This window comes from Physeter macrocephalus, chromosome 14 (assembly GCF_002837175.3).
Source record: "Physeter macrocephalus isolate SW-GA chromosome 14, ASM283717v5, whole genome shotgun sequence".
NCBI classification, from domain to species: Eukaryota; Metazoa; Chordata; class Mammalia; order Artiodactyla; family Physeteridae; genus Physeter; species Physeter macrocephalus.
The window spans coordinates 91510369-91533181 of record NC_041227.1 but is presented as its reverse complement, the minus strand read 5'-3'; the positions used below and the strand labels follow the sequence as shown (position 1 = coordinate 91533181).

At 44.5% G+C, this 22813-nt stretch overlaps 1 protein-coding gene across 14 annotated transcripts in view; it reads right to left on the bottom strand.

Annotated features, from left to right (window-relative positions):
• Window positions 1–4635: 4635 nt before the first annotated feature.
• CAMKK1 (calcium/calmodulin dependent protein kinase kinase 1) overlaps window positions 4636–22813 on the bottom strand; it is a 49165-nt gene continuing 30987 nt past the window's right edge. For 5 of the 14 annotated variants that reach the window (XR_008619125.1, XR_008619129.1, XR_008619120.1 and 2 more), the window contains one exon: window positions 20823–22523. Coding sequence is in view for 1 of the 14 variants with exons in the window: in XM_055089931.1 (XP_054945906.1) it covers window positions 13461–13518; window positions 15436–15501 (124 nt within the window). In the remaining 13 variants the exon portion in view is untranslated. The other 9 variants (XM_055089931.1, XR_008619115.1, XR_008619118.1 and 6 more) reach the window with 9 other exon arrangements.

The window sequence follows — 22813 nt, the reverse complement described above, 5'->3', positions numbered from 1 at the left end:
AGAGGCCCGCGTACCACAAAAAAAAAAAAAAAAAAAAAAAAAAGAAAAAGTCATCAATGGATCTAAAGCTATTGCATGGAAGTTGGATGAGGAACAAACAGGCTATTTACATAACCTCAAAGCATCTCCCCACAAACCTTTAAATTATAAATGGAAAAAGCGTAACTTTACAGTGGAGAAACCTGGCAATCATTACCTTAACCAAGTGATAAAAGCTAACATCCTCAGGAAGGGGATAAATAAATACAATGTGCCTCCTGATATGAAGCACTGAAAATGACACAATGTCACTTCTGTGGGATAAACGCACAACCCGAATTTAATTAGGAGACATCAGACAAACTAAGGGGCAGCCTATAAAATAATGAGCCTGTCCCCTTTAAAAATGTCCCAGTCAAAGAAAACAAAGGAGTAGTTCCATATTCAGGGAGACTAAGGCGACACGGCAGACTTAAACACCCAGTCCTGGAGTGGATCCTAGCTCAGCGCGGGAGTAGTATAAAAAATAATACCAACGTATTTGATAATCCTCATCATCGTCAGCAGCAGCGTGAACTGTTAACACCCACACAGCACTCGCTGTGTGCCAGGCAGGTTTTCTTCGCCCAGGTAGTTTTAATATACAGAGTGGGGAGCTGGCACCATCTGAATGTGGACTCCGAATTAGCTAACAGTGCTGTATTAGTGCTAAGCTCCCGGATTTTGACAACTGTGTGTAAAACAAAGTCCTGTTCTTCAGAAATACTCACTGAAGTGTTCAGGGGTGAAGAGTCGTCATTTCCAATGAACGCTCAACTGACTCAACCCCCCCCCCCCCACACACATTATTAATGCATACCAAAATCACTAATTGTAAAAAGCCTTATGAATTGTTAAGAGGCTTTTAATTTAATTCTTTAGAGAATTAGAGTTGAATGGTACTACTAGCAATGGCCAGGAAGATATTGCTGTGATACATAAAATACAATTTTAAAGTTTTCATAGTTCAGATGGTAAACTGGCTGAAAAGCACATGGGACAAAGCAGCTTTGACAGAAAATAACTTACTTTAGCTAGAAACCACAAAAGTATACAAATAACTAATATTCACTTTCAATGTGTGAAATTCCAACTCAGGCGGCAATTCTTTGATTTTATAAGCACAGAATATTATAGTTTGAAGGATCTTTGAGATTACTTGACCTAAGTTCTTATTCAAAAGAGGTGTCACTCAATAAAAATCACTTCGATTAAAAATAAAAATCAATACCAATTATCATTTACCTTTTGTAGCAAATCTCATGAATAACCTATTTCCTTTAGCAAGTTTGTTAGCTGGACGAAGATCATTTCTTAGCAGAGACTCTTCTTCTACCTGAGACAACGTGTCCAACTTAAGAAAAAAGAGCAATTTCGACATAAAAATTAAAGCCTTTTTCATATTCATTCAGCAGCAAAGTTACCATTGATTAAGAAAGCAATCTACCTCTACTAATACCTATCAGCATTACAGCACCAGTTCCTCTGTAGGATGTCTTAAGTCAGAGGTCTTCCCTGACCACCTTGTCTAAAAGGATCGTCTCCATCATTCTCTATCTGCTTACTCTTCTCTACTTTTCTTCACAGCACTCATCACTTCCTCACATTATATTACATATCTGTGTATCAGTGTATTGTCTGTCTTCCCCACTAGAATGTAGGCTCCAACAGGGCAAGGACTTTGTTTTGCTTGACGCTATATCCCCAGCACCTAGAATTTGGTATATGGTAGGCACTTAATAAATAATTTAAAAACGAATACACTTTAATATTTCCCACAATAGTACATATGCCATTAGGAAATATGCCATTACTTGCTATTCCTTAATTTTACTGATTTGATAGCATTTCAAAGGATTTCTCAATAAAACCATTTCCTGGGCTTCCCTGGTGGCGCAGTGGTTGAGAGTCCGCCTGCCGATGCAGGGGACACGGGTTCGTGCCCCGGTCCGGGAAGATCCCACATGCCGCGGAGCGGCTGGGCCCGTGAGCCGTGGCCGCTGAGCCTGCGCGTCCGGAGCCTGTGCTCCGCAACGGGAGAGGCCACAACAGTGAGAGGCCCGCGTACCGTAAAAAAAAAAAACAAAACAGAAAAAACCATTTCCTTTCACACAGAAGTGTGAGTACTAAGATCTCAAGAAGAATCATTCATTATAGCCACACGAACTTAAAGGCCAAAAGCCTGGTGCCCCCTCAGGAGGTGTAATGGTGAAAGCCAGAGGAAGAACACAACGTACTGTATTAAGTCTTTAAGGCTTAAATACCAAGACAGGACGCAGTTGTTTACAGTGAAACCTTACAGCCACCTTTGCCCTCTCACTGACCTCCACATCACTTGAGTTCTCATCTTCAACTTCTCCTTCTTCAGCCTCATCGTCATCGGAACTGTCTTCCTGCTTGTCTAAAATGGAACGTGAGGGACAAAATGAATCTTAACTCCATCTCATACATGCTAAGTCTAATATTTTCTCCTCCTCTTTACGAATGATCCAAAGCATCATAGCTTATTTCAGAAATAACTGGCGATGAGATGCTATATAACACTGCACAGAAACTCAAGTTGTGAAGGACAGGACTTTTAGCCCCAGAGTCCCTCCTTTGTGGTCAGTTACCTTTTTTACTTTTCTCAGATGACTTGTCCTCATTGGCATCCCTGCCTCTTATCTTATCCAGGGCTGGCAGGGAACTCATATTGATAAGGGCTCGTGTGGCTGTCATTTCATCCAACCAAACCACATTACCTAAAATAAGATAACACGTTACATCACGTCCAAATGGTTAAGTTTCTTGAGAACAGAGACTACATCATATTCATGGCTAAAGTCTCATTCAGCTACGGACTGGCATCAGTAAATGTACACACCAACTAATGAAAGGAACTATAACACCTGGTAGTAAAACTTCTTTGATAAAAATCAACCTAGAGCTGCATTCCCAAACTGGGTCCCACAAAATAATGGTCAAGTACTCCATGAAAAAGGGTTCTGTATATTAAAACTGCCTGGCATACAGTGGGTGTTATACGGAAGTGTTAGCAGTTCTTGATGATGATGATGGTGAAAATTCTCAAATAAATTTAGATTATCCATTATTCTACTGCCCCCTACATGGAAGCCCTCTGCTGTTCCTTGTTATCCAGACGTGCTAAATGATGTTTCCCTACTGTGAAGTGTGGGTGAGGACGGCATCCACGGGATATATAGAATGGAGGCGTGACAGCCACCTGGCTTCGCAGCAATCCATTTAATTTGCTTCTTTAAGAGAATTTAGCAAGAAAAGGTTTTTGAGAAGTTTAACTTTAAAGCATCATTTCTCAAACGTATGTTACTCCTGTATCTCAGATTGGGAAATGAAGGTCTAAAGATTCTCATCTTTGTTAAATATGCCACATGGTCTTGAGCAAATAACCTCCCGCTTCTGTTGCTCAGTTTCTGATGTACAAGATAGTTGAACTGGATGATTCTAAGGGTTCCTCTGACTCTAACATCCCTTAGCTACAGTTTTAATTAGCTAAATCAGGCGTTAGCAAATCCAGCCCACCACCTGCTATCATTGATTCATTCATCCATCCATCCATCACCCATCCATTTATCTATTTATACTTGTACCGGCTTTATTTAGTTATAACTAACGTACGATAAACTACACATCTGCCACCTGTTTTTGTAAACAAAGTTCTACAGAGAAGAGCCAGGCTCATTCAGTTATACTGTCTACGGCTGTTTTCACACTACAACGGCAAAGCTGGGTAGATTCCACAGAGACTGTATGGCCTGCAAAGCCTACAATATTTATCATCCAGCCCTTTATGAAAAAAGGCTTGCCATCCCCTGATTTGGATGGTCTAAGTTAAGAAAAAAGAAAAAAGGAGAAAAACTTTTACTCAGTCATGCTTCTTCTTCTTTCAATGAATTAACATCTAAGAAAGCAGCCGGGAAAACCAGGTCAGCACACTGGCAGAAAGTAAAGCCAGACTAGAAGTGAGTCAAGACAAGAAGCCAGCAGAGTGGGTACCAAAGGTCAGGCCAGACTTGGAGAGGGGACGCAAGTTAAAAATTACAGTTAGCTCACAAGTGGAAGAGCCCCCAGATTAGGGCCAGCAGATGAAGCTCCAGAAAACACAGTCCAAAGCAAGCAGAGATGAGAGGTCTGGCACTGTGTCAGAGGGTTCTGGTCTAGTTCTAGGTCAGAGATAGCCCTCTGAAAAGCTGTATGGCAAATTGCAACGACAAGGTCTAAAGCCCTGAAAATGCAGCCCCAAGTCTATGCAGTTGGACCCACCCCTTTGCTGGGAAACTGTGGGTGTTAAGAGAGGCCTCAGTCATGTACCCTGGACTCAGCTGCCAACAACCAACCTCCCAGAGGCTGGATCACCACCTCTGAGCTGACTCAGAATACGCATGGAGTATGATCTGGCAGACTGGTTAACGCACTCTGGTTCTCAGCAGTGGGCAATTTTTTCTCTCCTAGGCTAAAGGCAGAGGTTAGACATAGCCTGGCCAAAATCATTCACCATTTGAGATGGCAAAAATTCTTTTAAAATCATAAACAAAAGCATATTCAAGTAACCTGGGTTACTTACAGGAGGTATCATCCAACCACTCAATGTGGGCCGGAGGATATTCTTTAAAATACGAAAAGACATCCTGGGTACTCATCTCATCTACGCCGCAAATGTAGATTGTCTCCAGTCTCACTTTGGGGATTGCTAGAAAAACAAGACACCTGCTGTTGCACGATCCACCAGTAGCCCATTGTAACAGTTCAGATAATAGGTTATTTTAAAAAGAAATATGCTGACAGAGATAATAATTATTTCAAAAGAAAATGAGACTTGACAGTAAGGTAAACTATTTTAATTTTTATCACACAGCAATAGCATTAAACAAATGACTATTCAGAATGGGCTTATTAGGCTAAGATTAAACAAATGGTGTTGATAATATACATGATACTTCGTCTCAAAATGACCTGTAATAATAAAAGCAATACCGAATTCAACAGGATTATTCATTGACCTTGATACACTGATTCTAAAATTTTTTAAAGATATGTCAATGAGAAATGTGCGATAGTCAAGATAGTCCTGAAAAGAAGAAGAGACACTGCCCCTGGATGTAAAGCAAAGCATGAAAGTAGAGCAAAGAAATCCTACAAGTCAATAGAAAATGACAGCCCCAAATAAAAATGGGCAAAGGACATGAGCAGGCAATTCACACAAAAAGAAACAGAAAAGGCCAATAAACATGAAGAGATGGTTGACCTCACTACTATCAGGATAATCCACCTTAAAACAAGATATCAGTTTTCATTGACCAGGTTTTTTTGTTTGTTTGTTTTTAAAATTTAGTTATTTTTGGCTGCATTGGGTCCTCGTTGCTGCGCACGGGCTTTCTCTAGTTGCGGCGAGCGGGGGCTACTCTTCGTTGCGGTGTGCGGCCTTCTCATTGCGGTGGCTTCTCTTGCTGCAGAGCACGGGCTCTAGGCACGCGGGCTTCAGTAGTTGTGGCTCACGGGCTCTAGAACACAGGCTCAGTAGTTGTGGCGCACAGGCTTAGTTGCTCTGCAGCATGTGGGATCTTCCCAGACCAGGGCCCAAACCCGTGTCCCCTGCATTGGCAGGCGGATTCTTAACCACTGTGCCACCAGAGAAGCCCACTGACTGTGTTTTTAATTCATGTCTTTTAGTATCAATTGGTGGCAGTGTGGAGGAAAGAGCCGCTCCCTCTGCTGGTGGGAGTGTGAACTGGCACAGCCACTCTGAAGGGCAACTAGGAGTGTCTATTACAAATGTCATTCAGCACACGCCCTATAGGCATAGGAATTCTCTTCAGTATCTATCCTAAACACACATGGGTTCACCGAGTGGTTCACACAAAGATGTTTGTTGCAGCACTATTTTAATAAACCAGTAGCTATCAGAGTAATAAATTATGGTTTATCCATATTAAATGAATCATGGTTTATCCATATTATAGAATATTAAGCAGTTAAAAACAATGAGATAATTTATTATATACCATGGAAAGAGTCTAAGACACATTACTGAGTGAAAAAAAGCTGCAGAAAAATACATACATTAAAAAAATTGAAACATAAATATTACCATATATTTTCTAAGGGTATATATTTGTATACACAAATACATAGAAGAAAGTCTGGAATAATTCACTCCACACTGGTAAGAGCTGTTACCTCTGGGAAGGAAGAAACGTTGAAGCCTGTGGTCTAAAGGAACCTCAGCCTTACCAGAATTGTGTTAATTTTTTACTAAATACTTTAAGCACATTATCTCATTTAATCTTTTTAATTGTGAAATATGCAAATATACCAACAAAGAAAAAATATTTTTAAAATACCTGTATATCCACCACCTAGCTTTATGCTTAAATTCTTAAAAATATTTGAGGCAAATAAAACACTACATATAAAACTAGGGCCCGGGCTTCCCTGGTGGTGCAGTGGTTAAGAATCCACCTGCCAGTGCAGGGGACACGGGTTTGAGCCCTGGTCTGGGAAGATCCCACATGCTGCGGAGCAACTAAGCCCGTGCACCACAACTACTGAGCTCGCATGCCACAATTACTGAAGCCCGCGCGCCTAGAGCCCGTGCTCCGCGACAAGACAAGCCACTGCAATGAGAAGGCTGCGCAACAAAGAGTAGCCCCTGCTCGCCGCAACTAGAGAGAGCCCACGTGCAGCAATGAAGACACAAGACAGCAAAAAAAAAAAATTAATTAAAAAAAAGAATTCAGCATCCATTACTCCTAAATATGTTTTTATATGTCATATATTTTATTTAAAACAAATGAACTTGAAATACATGTGAATACTTTCAGATAAAAGTTCTTTTTAATTTTTTTTTTTGTCATTTTGAAGAGTAAAAGATAGGTTTTTAATGGGAGCCCATTAGGTGTGGCCAGAATAAATCAGGTAAGTATCTTCCTGCCAACTCAGATTCATGAAGAGATACCATCAACACTTAAGAATCCTGGGACTTCCCTGGTGGTCCAGTGGTTAAGAATCTGTCCTTCCACTGCTGAGGGGATGAGTTCAATCCCCGCTCAGGGAACTAAGATCCCGCATGCCGCATGGTGTGGCCAAAAAAAAAAAAAAAAAAAAAAAAAAAAACAAACTTATGAATCCTTAGCAAGTCCTTATTAGTGACCAGCGGTGCAACAATGAACAGAACCCCAAATGAGATGGATGTCTACACTGGACATGCAGAGTAACTCTACCACGCAGGAAGGATGGGAAACTGAAGAGGTAGCCCAGGGGACCTTCTCAGTTCTTCAAGCTAAAAGCCATGATTTTGGAGGAAAAAATCCTATTGGAAGTAAAGAGATGGTTTTGAAGAGGGTAAACAACAAGGAGAGCTCCTGGTGAGGGTAGAGGAATCAGCCTGAGGAGCAGGCAGAAGAAAATCTTGTAGGAGATGCTGATATGAAGGATTTAATCATAAATGAGACAAGCTCAAGATCTGATGGAAGCCTGCCAATGTCACTGCTTAAAACAAAACAAAGCAACAAAGAAGGCGCCCAGATTTATGCCCAGATGATGAGAAAGGACTAATTGCTGAGGTGGCAGTGAACAAATGAACTGGGGAATGAGAACTGGGCATTTACTGAGCGTTGACGACGAGCAAGGTGGCGAGGGGATCATCTTGGATTCTCCAACGGAAAGAAGACAACGAATGACAGGTCGTAGGACACAAAACGCAAGTCTTTGGGAAAGCAGATTTCTGAAAATCCAGAGAAATAGTAGCCAATTGCAAAGCCTCAGATTAGAATGATCAAAAAATTTGGAAGACACTAAATATAGTAACTCAGAGTATGAGAGGTGATCCCAAGAAAAGAGAAAGCAGCAAAGCTTAGGTGAGCACAACTCACCAAAGAACACATATGGGAGACAGATAAAGGGTAAGTTACCAATATAAGAGAATAAATATGTAAGGAATGTACGAATCTGAAAGACTACATCAGGCTCTACAATCACATGGAAAAGCTGACGACAGACTGTCAAGTGGAAAGGAAGAAAGCAGTAGGACTACAGAGGGAAAAGCAAAAATAAAGTCCATACCCAGAAAAGATTAGAAGGAAATGCACAAAATGTTGACAATGCCTGCATTTGGGTGGTGCGCTGGGGGCAACTTTTCTTCTTACTTTACTTTCCAAACTTTCTTTGGTGGACGTGAATTGTTTGTCTAACATCTAATGAAGAAAAGGTTACAGTCCAGAGCAAATAGGCTCATCAAAAATGCCAATGGGGGGCTTCCCTGGTGGCGCAGTGGTTGAGAATCTGCCTGCTAATGCAGGGGACACGGGTTCGAGCCCTGGTCTGGGAGGATCCCACATGCCGCGGAGCAACTGGGCCCATGAGCCACAACTGCTGAGCCTGCGCGTCTGGAGCCTGTGCTCCGCAACAAGAGAGGCCACGATAGTGAGAGGCCCGCGCACCGCGATGAGGAGTGGCCCCCGCTGGCGACAACTAGAGAAAGCCCTCGCACAGAAACGAAGACCCAACACAGCAAAAATAAATTAATAAATAAATAAGCAGTGACCAACGGAGATTAAAAAAAAAAAAAAAAATGCCAATGGGGGACTTCCCTGGTGGTCCAGTGGTTAGGACTCGGTGCTTTCACTGCCATGGCCCCGGGTTCAATCCCAGGTTGGGGAACTAAGATCCCACAAGCCGAGCGGCACGGCCAGAAAAAAAAAAGAAAAAAAAGCCAATGGTTGTTTTTTTTCTCCAAGTGTTTGGAGCAATGTTGCTTTGGGAAAATGATGCAGGAAAAAGGGCAGAACTGTTGATCTATTTTGCTGTACTACTAAAGGGCAGTAGAATAGCTATCATTAAGTAAGAACTAAAACCCAAGACAGGTGACAAGGGCTTTAGAAATAGTTTTAATAGATTTAAATTTTCTAATCTAGAATTACACCCCACTGTACTAATCAAAACACAAAGCAGTGATTTCAGAATTAGGTAGTAATCTCTAAAAAGTTGCAGGGACGGAATGAGGTACCTTAAAGCCTTGAGAAGGACTAATTCTGTACTGCTTTTCAGAAAAGAGGAAAAGAGAAATTCCCAAACGATGCAAAAGATTGTCATTCTCTGAAATTTTTTAAGAATAGCTTATCAGGGCTTCCCTGGTGGCACAGTGGTTGGGAGTCCGCCTGCCGATGCAGGGGACGCGGGTTCGTGCCCCAGTCTGGGAAGATCCCACATGCCGCGGAGCGGCTGGGCCCGTGAGCCATGGCCGCTAAGCCTGCAAGAAACCAAGTCTTTCCCATAGGAAATGACATGAGTTCACTAAAAAGCAAGCCAGCTAACCTCTTTTCTTTTTTGATTGGATTAGCAGGCCAAGAAATTCAAAGAATACCACAGACATGTTCTATCTCAAGTTTATTAAGGCATGTAATCTAGTTCCCCATGACAATAAAATGACAGGTGGGCCTGATAACAGAATAAGACTATAATTCATGGATCTGTGTGTCATGGCATGATGCGGGATTATCCTGTTTGACATTTACCAACAACTGGATAAAGATGCAGAAGCCATGCATACCAAAGTGAGGAGTGCAGCTAAAATGTTGAAAGGCAGAGTCAAGATGAAAATTAACTCCGTAGGCTGAAATGGAGTCTTGAAATCAAGATGTAATTTAATAGGGATAAATAAAAAGGCAACTTTTTAAAACGTCTCAAGTACAAGATGAGAAAGACTGTTTCGATAGGTGCAATTCCTGAGGGAAAAAACTGGTGCTTTGGTTGACTGGAAGATGACTAACTACTATGAAATGGCTGGGACAGAAACGGCGGTCAGAGCCCTGCCGTGCACTGCACGAATCCGACCAAATCTGGGGTCTGTACCTCATCTGCTGAAGGACATTTAGAAGCTGGGAAGGGTCTAAAGGAGGGAGACCAGAAAGTCATGTCGCATAAGAAAGTTTAGGGAATGGGCTGTCCATTCCTTCACCTGAAGAGTTACTGTGTGAATGAGGAAAGGACTTAATGTTGTTCTAAGAGTTACACAGTAACTAATAGACAGAAATTACTAGAAAGCAATTTTTGTTCAACATGAAGAAGTATCCAAAAACAAGACCGTGGGGACTTTCCTGGAGGTCCAGTGGTTAAGACTGCACGCTTCCATTGCAGGGGGCACGGATCTGATCCCTGGTTGGGGAACTAAAATCTCACATGCCACAGGGTGCGGCAAAAAAAAAAAAAAAAAAAAAAAAAAAAACAAGAAAGAAAAATAAACAGTGTGCATGCCTTAATTAAAACAAAAACAAGACTGACTGCTTCATAAATAGTTCTCATGCCACCACTAGGAAATGTTCAGGCAGAGGCCAAAGGACCATCGGGAACTTTGCCAAAAGGCCTGCAGCACTGGGCAGTAGGTGGGATCCAGATGACCTCTAAGGTCCCTTCCAACCATGAGAGCTTTGATCTTGGAGATAAAGAGAAGCTGCTTGACACTGTCACTCAAAAGTAGCGAGTTACTCTTGATGAGGACTGGTCTAGTGCAGTGCATCCCAAACCACATCCCTGAAGCTGGCAGAGAGGTTAGGAACACAGGCTTCAGTCAGACCAGCCTTCAAATCCCAGCCTTGCTACTTACTACCTGTGGGACCTTGGGCAAGTTTCTCAACCTCTCAGCACCTTACTTTCCTCACAAGTAAAACAGAAATGATAAATACTTTCCCTGCAACAGGGTTGTTGGAAGGATACGCTAACCACATAGCAGAGTGATTGGCACATAGTAAACATTTATCAAATGGTGTATTTTATTACTGTTAATATTAATAAGAAGAAATAACTTGACACCTACTGTGGCTGCAGGAATCAAGACATTATTCCAATGTCCCCATTCTCCCAAGAGGCTGGACCACTTAGATGACTGTTTGGAAGATGGAAAATGCCAGATAATAATAATAACTAACATTTACTCTATGCCAGACACCACTCTAAGAATCATAACATTTTGTTAGAGCCTCCCAACCACCCTATAAGAACTAACGTTAACCTGCCTTTCCAGATGAGGAAACTGAGGTTCTTAGAGGCTAAACAACTTACCTAAGGTCAAAGAGCTAGAAAGTGACAAGTCAGGATTTGAATACAGGCAGTCAGACTTCAGAACCCATGCTCTTAACCACACCAGTGGTTCTCAATTCTGACTGCACATTAGAATTACCTGAGGAGATTTAAAAATAATAACTCTCTCTGATATCTATCCAAACCCATTCCCGCACTCTAATTTAAATTGATCTGGGAAAGGCAGCAGGGTTCTCTGGAGTTCAAGAACACACTCCAAAGCCATGCTGCCTCCTGGATCAAAAACAGGTTATAATGAGCAACTGACATTCCAGGCAGATCTACTGTTTTTAGGAGAATCTTTAAAACCATGAGATCGGGATTACTTTTCAAAAAAAAATTTTTTTTTTAATTAAAATTTAGGGCTTCCCTGGTGGCGCAGTGGTTGAGAATCTGCCTGCCAATGCAGGGGACACGGGTTCGAGCCCTGGTCTGGGAAGATCCCACATGCCGCAGAGCAACTGGGCCCGTGAGCCACAACTCCTGAGCCTGCGCGTCTGGAGCCTGTGCTCCGGAACAAGAGAGGCTGTGACAGTGAGAGGCCTGTGCACCGCGATGAAGAGTGGCCCCCGCTTGCCACTACTAGAGAAAGCCCTCGCACAGAAACGAAGACCCATCACAGCCAAAAATAAATAAATAAATTTATTTTTAAAAAAAAAATTAAAATTTAACCCCGAAAGTGATTATTTTCAGGAAGGTATCCTACTCCCATTTCACGACAAGGAAAGTGAGACCTAAAAAGGTTCACTAACTCGCCCGCATTCACTAAGGAACTGAGACTAGATCCCAGGAGGGCTCAGCACTCGAAAGAGCCCCAGCACAGGTGGGAAGAGAGGCTGAAGTGGGTAATTAGGGATGCTTCACAGAGGCAGTGACATCTGAACCAGAAAAAGCATGGGACAAGGAAGGGCAAATCAACAGAGTGACAGGCACGAGCAAGATGTCACAAGGAATGCTTCAGGACTAGAAGTAAACAGGTGGGGTACTTCCAAGGCGGAGTTGTAAGAAAGGCCTCAGACATCTGCCTGGGTCTAGACTGTGCAGGCACATGAATGCCAAGCTGCACAGCTGGCCTTGGCCTTCACAGGACTTTTCCTGAAACACAAATCCACTCAAGCAGACGCCTGGACGCCTAAGCCTGCAAGGGAAGCAAGGTCATGTTTCCAAATTGAACTCACGCAGAAAAAAGGAGTAAAGCAGCATCCAGAGTTGAGCTCTGCATCCGAGCTACTCTGTGCACTGGCATGGAATGAGGTTTGGGTCTCCGGTATCATATCACATATTGTAAGGCAATAGAGCAAAGTAGTTAAGAGCAAGGCTTTAGAGTCAGATAAACCTGGGTTCTAACCCTGACTCTACTTTTACTAGCTGTGTAAACCCGGGCATCTATTTAACTTCTTTGGGCCTGTTTCCTTTGTAAAATAGGGATAAAAATACATTCCTCATGGGGTTGTTGTGAGAAATGAGTACGAAACAAATATGTAACCTGCTAATTAACACAGTGCCTGGTAAGAGAGCAAGTTCCCAACAAACAGTCGCTATTCTTTCATTCATTCAACATGTTTTTATCAAACAAGCAAGCCTAGAGAAACTCACACAGCAGAGCACAGACCTTTAACATGCATTCAGAAGGCTGCCTATTAAGCCCTTCACAAATTCCAAATTTGCAAATACAACAGAGGGCGATCATTTGCATTTATGGAATAATAAATATGACCGTGAACTCACTAAAAGGGTAATAATAATTTTCCCCTCTATTTATAAACTGCTTTCGAAAACTGGGGCAGATTACTAGATATGATAATTCAGGGTGCATTTCAGGAAGCGTAATACTTACCCTAACAAAACACAAAAATAAAATAAAATCACAAGCCTGTATCAACCAAAGTATTAATGGTATCCCCCCCAACAATCTGACTCCCCTAAAAGAGAGTCTCACTGTGATACACTCTCACTACATTTAAAGGCAAAGAAAAGTTAACACTTCTATGTTAAAAGCAGAAAATAAGTAAGAGTCCACAGAAGCACAGTTCTAATCTCAGCTCTGCCACCAACTAGGTGACGCTCCCTTGGGCTTCTCAGAGAAGACAACCTCCTTTCTTCCAGCTCTAACATCTGAGAGACAGCTAATGCAGCTCAACTTTAACAGGTTACCTCAGAAATGGGGAATTCACAAGTTCCTTCCTTTGGCAGTATTTGAATGAGGACTGGACATGCAAGGCAAGGCCAGAAGCATGAGGCCATGGCAGGGAAAAGCCATTCTCTGGGAAAATGTGCAAAAATTCCCCCCAAACACCCTGTACCTTTCTTCATCATGTCTCGGTCCAAGGCTACATTTCTCTGGGCAAGATTTACTTCTGATCGAAAATGGAAGCGCTTGGCTCGCTGTTCTTTCTTTTCAATTGCTTCCTAGAAGGGAAAGAAAAAGCCAAAGAAGTGAAACATGGAGGAGGAAAGTTAAATCACAAACACTAAATGATGCATCAGTGACAAGTAACTTAGAAGAAATAAGCAACATTGTGCCTTTAATAGCTTTTGCAAAGAACTAGATATTCACAGTCAATGACTGGGAGGGTGTACACTAACAGTGCTATAATTTGTAATAATCTCTACAATGATTCAATGCCTATCACTGTATCTGGGACACAGTAGGAATTCAATGAATATCTGTTGATTCAGTGAGTAATGAATAATGGTTTGACATTTATTATTAGGAATCATGCAAGCAAATTGTAACTAAATAATCTTAACATTCCAATTTTCCAGGTGCAGAAACTGAGGCACAAAGAAAGTTAAAAGGTTTGCTAGAGGCACTTCAGCTAATAAGGGGCAGATCTTCTGATCTCAGCGTTATTTCTAGAAGCCCCACCACCACCCCCATTTCACAAAGTCTGTGTGCCTGGTAATCACACCTATCACATTATGTCTGCCTGAGCAGTCCACTCCCTAAAGCTTTTTCTGCATTTGAAAATAACACTGAAGCAAAGAAACTCTCTCCTCTATTCTAAACTTGTGCCCACGGAATTGCCAGTTTTCATCTATAAGTGACAAGAAGCATTGATGCTCTCTAAAAAACAAAACTATCAGTTTCCTAAATTATTTTTCCAAGAGGTAAAATAAATCCAGGTCCAACTATGGGTTTCTGATAGCTTTTAGGAATCTTCACTAATTGTATATTGACTTTGCCACACTAATTGAAGGTCTGACTATAGAAAGCTTGTGGGGATTGGTAAAGCAGCAACACTTCGGTTATTTCCCAATAGTTATGCTAATTTTCTTCACTTAAGTTTTCCCAGTGGAAACAACTAATCTACCTTCCTTTAGTAAGGCTGAAGTACCAATTCTTGGCTACCACCCTTTCCCCCATATATTTGTTTCATATAATGGTAAACAGTGTAGGCTTAAGAAGAGTACTGTACACTTCTTTTTCAATTACAATAAGAAAACATCTTCACTTTATTCTATTTTCTTGTCAAAAAAGATGACCAGTTCTTTCTTTTGGCCTTTAAGCAATCAGAGACAGATTGAGACCCAGATAAAACACAAAAAAATAAGCATGACATACTTATTTTTATTTTTGCTTTCATACATCCAATATAGTAACAGTATTATTTATTCAGAATTGTAACTTAAACTCTGTTGGAAACTTAATTGCACACATTAAAATCAGAAACAATCAGAAACAATGTTTAAGCTGAATATCATCAGCAATTAAAGCAACAAATAAGTATCAACTGTTTATTGTAAAGAAAATAATATGTTCGGTTCTGTGAAGAGTTACAGTGAAGCTGGTAATCTAGTAACAGCAAGCACTAGATAAAAGGCAATACTCCCAGGTACTGAAAATAATTCAGTCCACTTGGCCTTCAAAGTTTAGCCACACACACACATTCAGGAAATCGTATTTTTCTAGGCCTCAACCAGTGAGGAATAAAGACATTTACTAAGGGCTTACTATGTGCAAGGCACTTTCACGTTTTGCTTCATTTAAAGTGGAAACAGTTTACACATTTTTAAAGAATGGACAGCATAAAAAAAGCACTCCAGTGCAGAACTTTTTCTTGGACGTCGTTAATTACAGGCATCTAGGTACAGTGATTATATCTTCTCATGGATTCAACAACACACAAATGCTGTCTGAATGTTTTCAGGATGCATGAAGCCATCACTGTATAGCACAAAATTTAAACCTAAAAAAAAAGTTTCAATCCAACAACAAAAGAAAAAAGGAGGTAAAGAATAATGGCTGTTCTACAACTCCTAGAGATGTGTTCATCAAGTTCACCTGCTTCTCAAAATGAATAAATTAATCATGGTCTGTCTTACCTTGGAGGTGACATCGATTCCAGTGATGAAGCTGCCAGCCTTGTTTTCATATCTTCTGCTGGTGTCCTAACAGGAAGGGGATGGGTGAGAATTGCTAACGAGCAACTGACCACAAGCACATGGTAAACAACAGCCTTACAACCCATTCCTTCTGGACAGTCGTTCTTTTCAGCAATCCTTCCCGCGCCCTGACAGCCCCGTATTATGGGGAAGCCTGTCCCAGTGACTCCATGTAGCAATCACCACTCTACCAAGAAGGCTTTTCTAGGCCTATCCACAACCTAAAGTAATTCCATCTACTGAAAGTATCCGCGTAAATGAAAATCTAAAGGCGTTCGTGAAAATTATCCAAGATGAGGCACAGTCACTTATCTCCCCAACCCAGACTGGACAAATTCATTGTGCCAGGCCACCAGATGGAGCACAAGTCTTCACCAAAATGCAGAAAGTCAGGACTCACCTCGACCTTCTGGGGAAAACACAGCACAGTGCAATGAAAATAGGATGAGATTTGGAAACCTGGGGACTCAAATCGCAGCTCTGACGTTCACTGATTACATGACACTGTACAATTCCTTTGGCCTCTCTGGGCCTAGGTTTCCTCTGTGGTATCTGCCTAACTTTCTGACCTCTTTTAACTGCTCTCCCACTTGTGCTACAGAACTTTACCTTTCTCCAAAAACACAGTCTTGTTCCCATCTCAGAGCCTCTGCACTTTCTGTTACCCCTGCTGGGAACGCTCTCTTCCAAATCTTCACATGGCTGGCTCCTTTTTGTCACTTAGGGTTCAGCTTAAATTTCACTATCTCAGAGGACTTTCCTGACCATCCTATGCCATTCTGCTTCCTGCTCTGCACGCCCTCCCTGCCCTCTGCACGCTTCCATCCTATTAACATGCTTTATTCTCTCCACCGCACTCACCACTACCGTAAATTATTAGTTTACTTGTGTCCCCCCAGCTGGAACATAAACTCCAGGACAGTCTGGTCTTGATCTCGGTCAAGTGCCTAGGACTGTGGCTGGCACTAAGTGGGGGACGCAATAAGTACATGTTGAACTGAATGAATGAAGGGATGATAACACCTACTTCACAACCTCAGTGATATTTTAAATGATATAATGCAGTAAATGGTAAAATGCCACTATGTTAATTGTTGTTGCCAGAGTCACTACAATTTACTGTCTTTAGTGCTCTTACCTTTTTTTTTTTTTTTAACCTTTTTCCATAATCTTAATTTAAAAGCAAGACTAGCAGACGTGCTAAAAAGTAGTCCATGTTAGGTGAGAAATTAAGTACATGAGAGGAGCCATGCAGGCCTGAGACCAGCCCTAAGAACCGGACACAAGACCACCAAACCACAAGCAAAACCACCTCTCAGCATCCCCATTGTGATAAAAGAGGGACCAAGGACCACTGCTGGTTCACTGATGTTTTGTTTTCGTTAAGGGTGAGATGCTGGAGCCACGGTGTAACAGCGGAGCCGCGCGGGGACAAGATGACCCTCAAGTCACAACAGAAACACAGAGTTTCCGCAGCTGACAAGCCCAGCTCTCCCAAGGGAAATCGCGAGTGCTATGTTTAACAGACACCAGCTCCACCGGAGCAGGACCCACAAAGAGACCGGGATGCCCGCGCCACTCGACAGTTGTTTCTGGGCCGCTCCTGGTTCTGTTCCCGCCCGGAGCTCGCCCTTTATCTCAAGCCCCCAGATAAGCCCAACCCCTCCTCATTCACCCTCTTGCGCAGACTGACTCGGAGGGGCAGCGAAGGGGGTGTCCTCAACTACCCCCCAGCTCTCCCCCACCTCCTCCAGCCCCCTCAACACCCATTTCCGGGCGCCCCAGCGTCCTTTCTCTCGCTCCCCGTCTCTGCTCAAGCCTGGCGCCCCCGCCCCCCCGGGCCCTCGCCCCCCTCATCCCTTCCCCAGACTTTCCCCGGCCCCGGCCACCTCCCCTTCCGGCCCCCTCCGGCGCGGGACACTCGCTCAGCGACCTCCTCCTCGCCCTCGCCCTCGCCCCCGCCCCCCGCCCGTACCGGGATCAGTTCCTTCAGCGAGCGCCGAACAGGCACGACCTCCAGCTCGCCCTCCTCCACCTCCATGGGCTCCGGCTCGCCGCGGTCCAAACCTGACTCCGCTTCTGGCGACGGGGGCCCCAAGGCCGGCCCCGCCGGGACCTCCGCCTTCACCGACACTCGCAGGCCCCGTACGGCCGCCATCGCCGCCCGCCGGCCGCACCACTGAGAGCTCGCCCCGCACACCGCGGGCTAGAGCGCCACTGCCGCGGGCCACAGAGCAGCCGCTACCTAGAGCGTCGCCTGCTGCGGCTAGAAGGCTCTCTTCCGCGCCGACGCCCCCTGGTGGTGAGAGGAACCCTGGACGGCTGGAGCGGAATCTGGTGAAGAGGAGGCGGGACCGAGTGGGAACGGGGCAGGGCCTGCTGCAGGGGGCGGGGCCTGGAGCAGTTCGCTACAGTCTGGGCTTAGAAAATAGCTACACCTTAAGCAGTAAACTTGTAATCAAAGCTAATTTTACTGAATTATCATTACCTGCCAGTGACTGTCCCAAGCGCTTGAATCCTTACAACAACCCTATGAAGTTACTACTTTTACTATCCCCATTTCACATTTGAGGAAACTGAGGCATTGAAATTTACCCAAGGTGACAGGCTATTTAAAGGACAAAATCCGGATGTGAGCCTTGGCAACCAGAATGAGCCTTGGTCTATCACTTCTGGGCAAGTCTGTAGGTTTACAATGCACTTGCCTTGACAACCTTTGTCTCTTTCAAGTCTCCCAATAGTCGGCCCCTTTTACATACCGCAAAATTGAGACTCCAAGAGGGTAGTGAGTTTGAACGCCAATTTCGTGTCTCCCAAGGGCTCGGTCTACTGGAGACTTCTGAGCATGGTTTCTTGCGGACATTTCTAACAAGAACCTGGTTGGGAGAGAGGGAGTGTCCTCTAGGCTTCCAGAGGGCGCCACTGGTCAGTTTTTGCTTCGAGTCCTGATTTTGCACCTTCCTCCCTGTGTTACCTTGGGCTAGTTCTGACCCCTTTCTGGTCCTGTCTTCCCATCTGAGGAGGGTGGAGGTGGGATCCTAGGGTCTCCAAGGCCTTACCAGCTCTGACAATGGAGAAGCAAATAATTATAAACCAAGGGAGAACATGATCAGTATCAGACACACCTGGGTCTCAAGCTGGCTGGCTCTGCCCCTTACACCACATGTGACCTTGGGCAAGCTACTTAACCCTTTGGAATTTCAATTTCTTCATCAGTAAAATGGGTCATTACCCACCATGGGAGGTTGTGAGGCTTAAATGAGATAATTATATGTAGATACAGGATCAACCAGAAGGGGTACAGTACATCATAGTTTTTTGTTTGTTTGTTTTTGCTTTTTTTCAAATATGGTCTAAAACACAGAGCAAACACGAGATGGAGCTATTTAGAGGGCTAGTTTTCCTTGATGAAAGGGACACATAGTAGTTACAAGATTGGGTTAAATGCATGGAATGCACTTGCATGAATTTTAAAGAACATTTCAAAGAAAGTTTGTGCTTAGCTGGCCAGCTTTGGGCCACAGTCACAGACTGTGTCATTACATGTATTCCATAGGCCTGAGGGGGTGGGGCACGGGGAGAGGAGGAAGCAATCCCTCCTCAGCTATGGACATCAGGAGGCCAGCAGAGAAGATTGGGCAGGGCCCTCTCCCTGCAGGGTAAGAGCCTTGAGGACTCAGGCATTGCATTTCAGCACAGTTCAGAGGAGAACCAGCTCCCTGGGGGGCCTCTGGCTGGCACGAGAATCAGGAATCCAGAGCAAGCCAGGGCATCCAGCAAACGCCAGGGGTCCTAGACTCCTGTCAGAAAAGTCCTTGATGCCTGTACCTTCCTGTTCACCTAACTCACCCCCACTGCCCCTTCCTTTCCTCAGTGCAGCCTGCTGAGGTGAGGTCACAGCACTAGTAGTGGCAAAGAACAATTTTCAAAAAAGTTACAAAACATGACTCCCAAATATTAAATGAAGATGCCAAAGCTTTTAATCCTCATTAATGAATGAGGACAGCAGTAAGATTTTGTAAATTTATTTATTTATGTATTTATTTTTGGCTGCATTGGGTCTTTTTTTAAGATTTATTTATTTATTTATTTATTTTGGCTGTGTTGTGTCTTCGTTGCTGCACGCGGGCTTTTCTCTGGATGCGGCGAGCAGGGGCTACTCTTCATTGTGGTGCACAGGCTTCTCATTGCAATGGCTTCTCTTGTTACAGAGCACGGGCTCTAGCCGTGCGGGCTTCAGTAGTTGTGGCACACAGGCTCAGTAGTTGTGGCTCGCGAGCTCCAGAGCACGGGCTCAATAGTTGTGGCGCACGGGATTTGTTGCTCCGCGGCATGTGGGATCTTCCCAGACCAGGGCTCGAACCCGTGTCTCCTGCATTGGCAGGCGGATTCTTAACCACTGCGCCACCGGGGAAGCCCTGCATTGGGTCTTCATTGCTGTGCGCGGGCTTTCTCTAGTTGCGGCAAGCAGGGGCTACTTTTCGTTGCGGTGTGCGGGCTTCTCACTGTGGTGGTTTCTCTTATTGTGGAGCATGGGCTCTAGGCGTACGGGCTCAGTAGTTGTGGCTCACAGGCTCTAGAGTGCAGGCTCAGCAGTTGTGGCGCACGGGCTTAGCCACTCCGCGGCATGTGGGATCTTCCCGGACCAGGGCTCGAACCCATGTCCCCGTATTGGCAAGTGGATTCCCAACCAATGCACCACCAGGGAAGTCCCCAGGAAGATATTAAGACTAGTTCAAAAGAGAATTTGAGCATGAACACCAAGTTGGTCAATCAAAGGAATATTGAAATGAATTTAACCACAGAGGTTAATGCTCTACAAGGCAAGAAACTGTAACCTTTGGGGTTCCCTTTTCTACCAGACAGAAAATATTTACATTACTATTGGACAAGAATTATTTACTCAAAAGAAATAAATTTTAAAAAAGAATTATTTGCTCACTGTGAATTTTCTATAAATCAACCTCTGCCCTTACAGAGTTGTAAAATACCCTAATCAATAGTAAATCGGAAGTCAAACCAAGGTACCCTTCCCTAGAGAATGAGATGATCCCAGGTGGAATAGGCATGTTAGATAGCAGCTGGCACTATACTGAGACAACATCAGTGTGGCTCTTTTTCCTATTCTTTTTTCTTATTTCCAATGTCTGGATAATTTTGTATTGATAGAAGAAACCAGGAGAGTGGGATACTGAGACAGACTGGAGAGTTTCATAAAAGAAGTGATCAAGTGTCACATACAGGACTTCCCTGGTGGCGCAGTGGTTAAGAATCCGCCAAAAAAAAAAAAAAAAAGAATCCGCCTGCCAATGCAGGAGACACGGGTTCGAGCCCTGGTCCGGGAAGGTCCCACATGCCGCGGAGCAACTGATTCCATGCACCCCAACTACTGATCCTGCACTCTGGAGCCCGCGAGCCACAACTACTGAGCCTGCGTGCCACAACTACTGAAGCCCGCACGCCTAGAGCCCATGCTCTGCAAAAAGAGAAGCCCCCCCTTACCGCAACTAGAGAAAGCCCACGCACAGCAACAAAGACCCAATGCAGCCAAAAATAAATAAATAAATGACATTTTTTAAAAAAACATAATGTCATATATCCACCTTTAAAAAAAAAAAAGTACCACACTAAGGCAAATGTTACTAACAGGGGAAACTGAGGGGTGGGAGAGGCAGGTGAGAGCGTGTATGGGACTCTGTACTTTCTACTCATTTTTTCTGTCAACCTAAAACTGTTCCAAAAAATAAAGTCTGTTTGTTAAAACAACAACAACAAAACCTTGACACCCAGACTACATCCCAGACCAAAATAAATCAGAATCTCCAAGGGTGGATTATTTTTTAAAAGCTCCCTAGCAGGGCTTCCCCGGTCTGCCTGCCGATGCAGGGGATGCGGGTTCGTGCCCCGGTCCGGGAGGATCCCACGTGCCACGGAGCGGCTGGGCCCGTGAGCCATGGCCGCTGGGCCTGCGCGTCCGGAGCCTGTGCTCCGCAACGGGAGAGGCCACGGCAGTGAGAGGCCCGCGCGCGTACTGCCAAAAAAAAAAAAAAAAAAAAAAAAAAAAAGCTCCCTAGGAGATTTTAGCATGTAGCCAGGTTGATAACTGATGTTTAGGCTGAATTGGCAGTGGGAGAGGGCAGACTACAGCTGGGAACCCTCTCTCAGCTTTGGGGTGCATTTCCCAGGGAGGTGGGTGGATGTTGGCAAGATTACCTGAAAGAAGACGAGAGCACCTGAGGGCATGTGGATCCTCTCCGGTGAAATCTCTGTGCCTCAAGGCTGATCCCCTGCGCTTGGGGGAGACCGAGGGCGAGGAAGTTTAACTGCCCCTTCCCATGTTGCGGCTCCATTCCTTCAGTGTGGACCTGTGCCTAGGCCATGGGGAAGGGAGGGTCTTGGGGAGACCAAAGGACTGGGGGGAGGGGTTGTCAAAGGGCTCTCAGTGCAGAGAGCATCAGCCAATAGCATGGACTGTGACTGGAATAAGCAGGGACCAGCGCTGCTGGGGACTGGACAGAGTGAGCCAGGAAGTAAGGGAAGAAGGAGTCTGCGCAGAGGGCATCTGAGAGAGAAGCCAGGAGGGGTTCTTCCTGTATGCCTGGGAGTGTGGGACAGCAGCCTTCAGAAAGCCAAGGGGGTGGAAATTGAGAAATAGTTAAGGGAAGACCTGAGCTAGTTCGCAGGCTGAGGAGCAGGGAGGGAAGACCAGAAAAGGCCAGAGATATACAGGCCAGGGAAGAGGCTTACTAGGGATCAGGTGGAGAGAATGGGGTTCCCAGAGGGAAAGTCCCACTCTTGCGATTCAGTTGAGAGATGCTTTTCCAATGGTCTTCATCATGGCGGATCAGTGAGTGGACAGATAGCAAGTTGTGAAAGTGACTCAGCCGGTAGGTAAGGCTGCAATCCCTGGGCCCTGCTTCCAGTCTTATAGGAGATGAACCAGACACCAGACCACATGCCAAGGGTGCCTCTGGGGCTGTGGACCAGGGAAGGCTTCCTGGAGGAGGTGACCTGGAGGTGGTGGGGGCCTAGGCAGTGGAGAGAGCATGGAAGTTGACCACAAAGCTGGCATGGGCTAATGATAAACTGTCAGCCTGACCTGGGTGGGAACTGGCAGCTGCCCCGGAGAGTGAGAGGTCCCAGACTTTGTTCCCTGGGTCTTGCTAGCTGGAGAAGTGGATGCATCTGAGACCTCAGAGGGCAGATCCAGGTCAGTCTGTGTGTGTGGGCAGATCCAGGTCAGTGTGTGTGTGTGTGTGTGTGTGTGTGTGTGTGTGTGTGTGTGTGTGTGTGTGTGTGTGTGTGTGTGTGTGTGTGT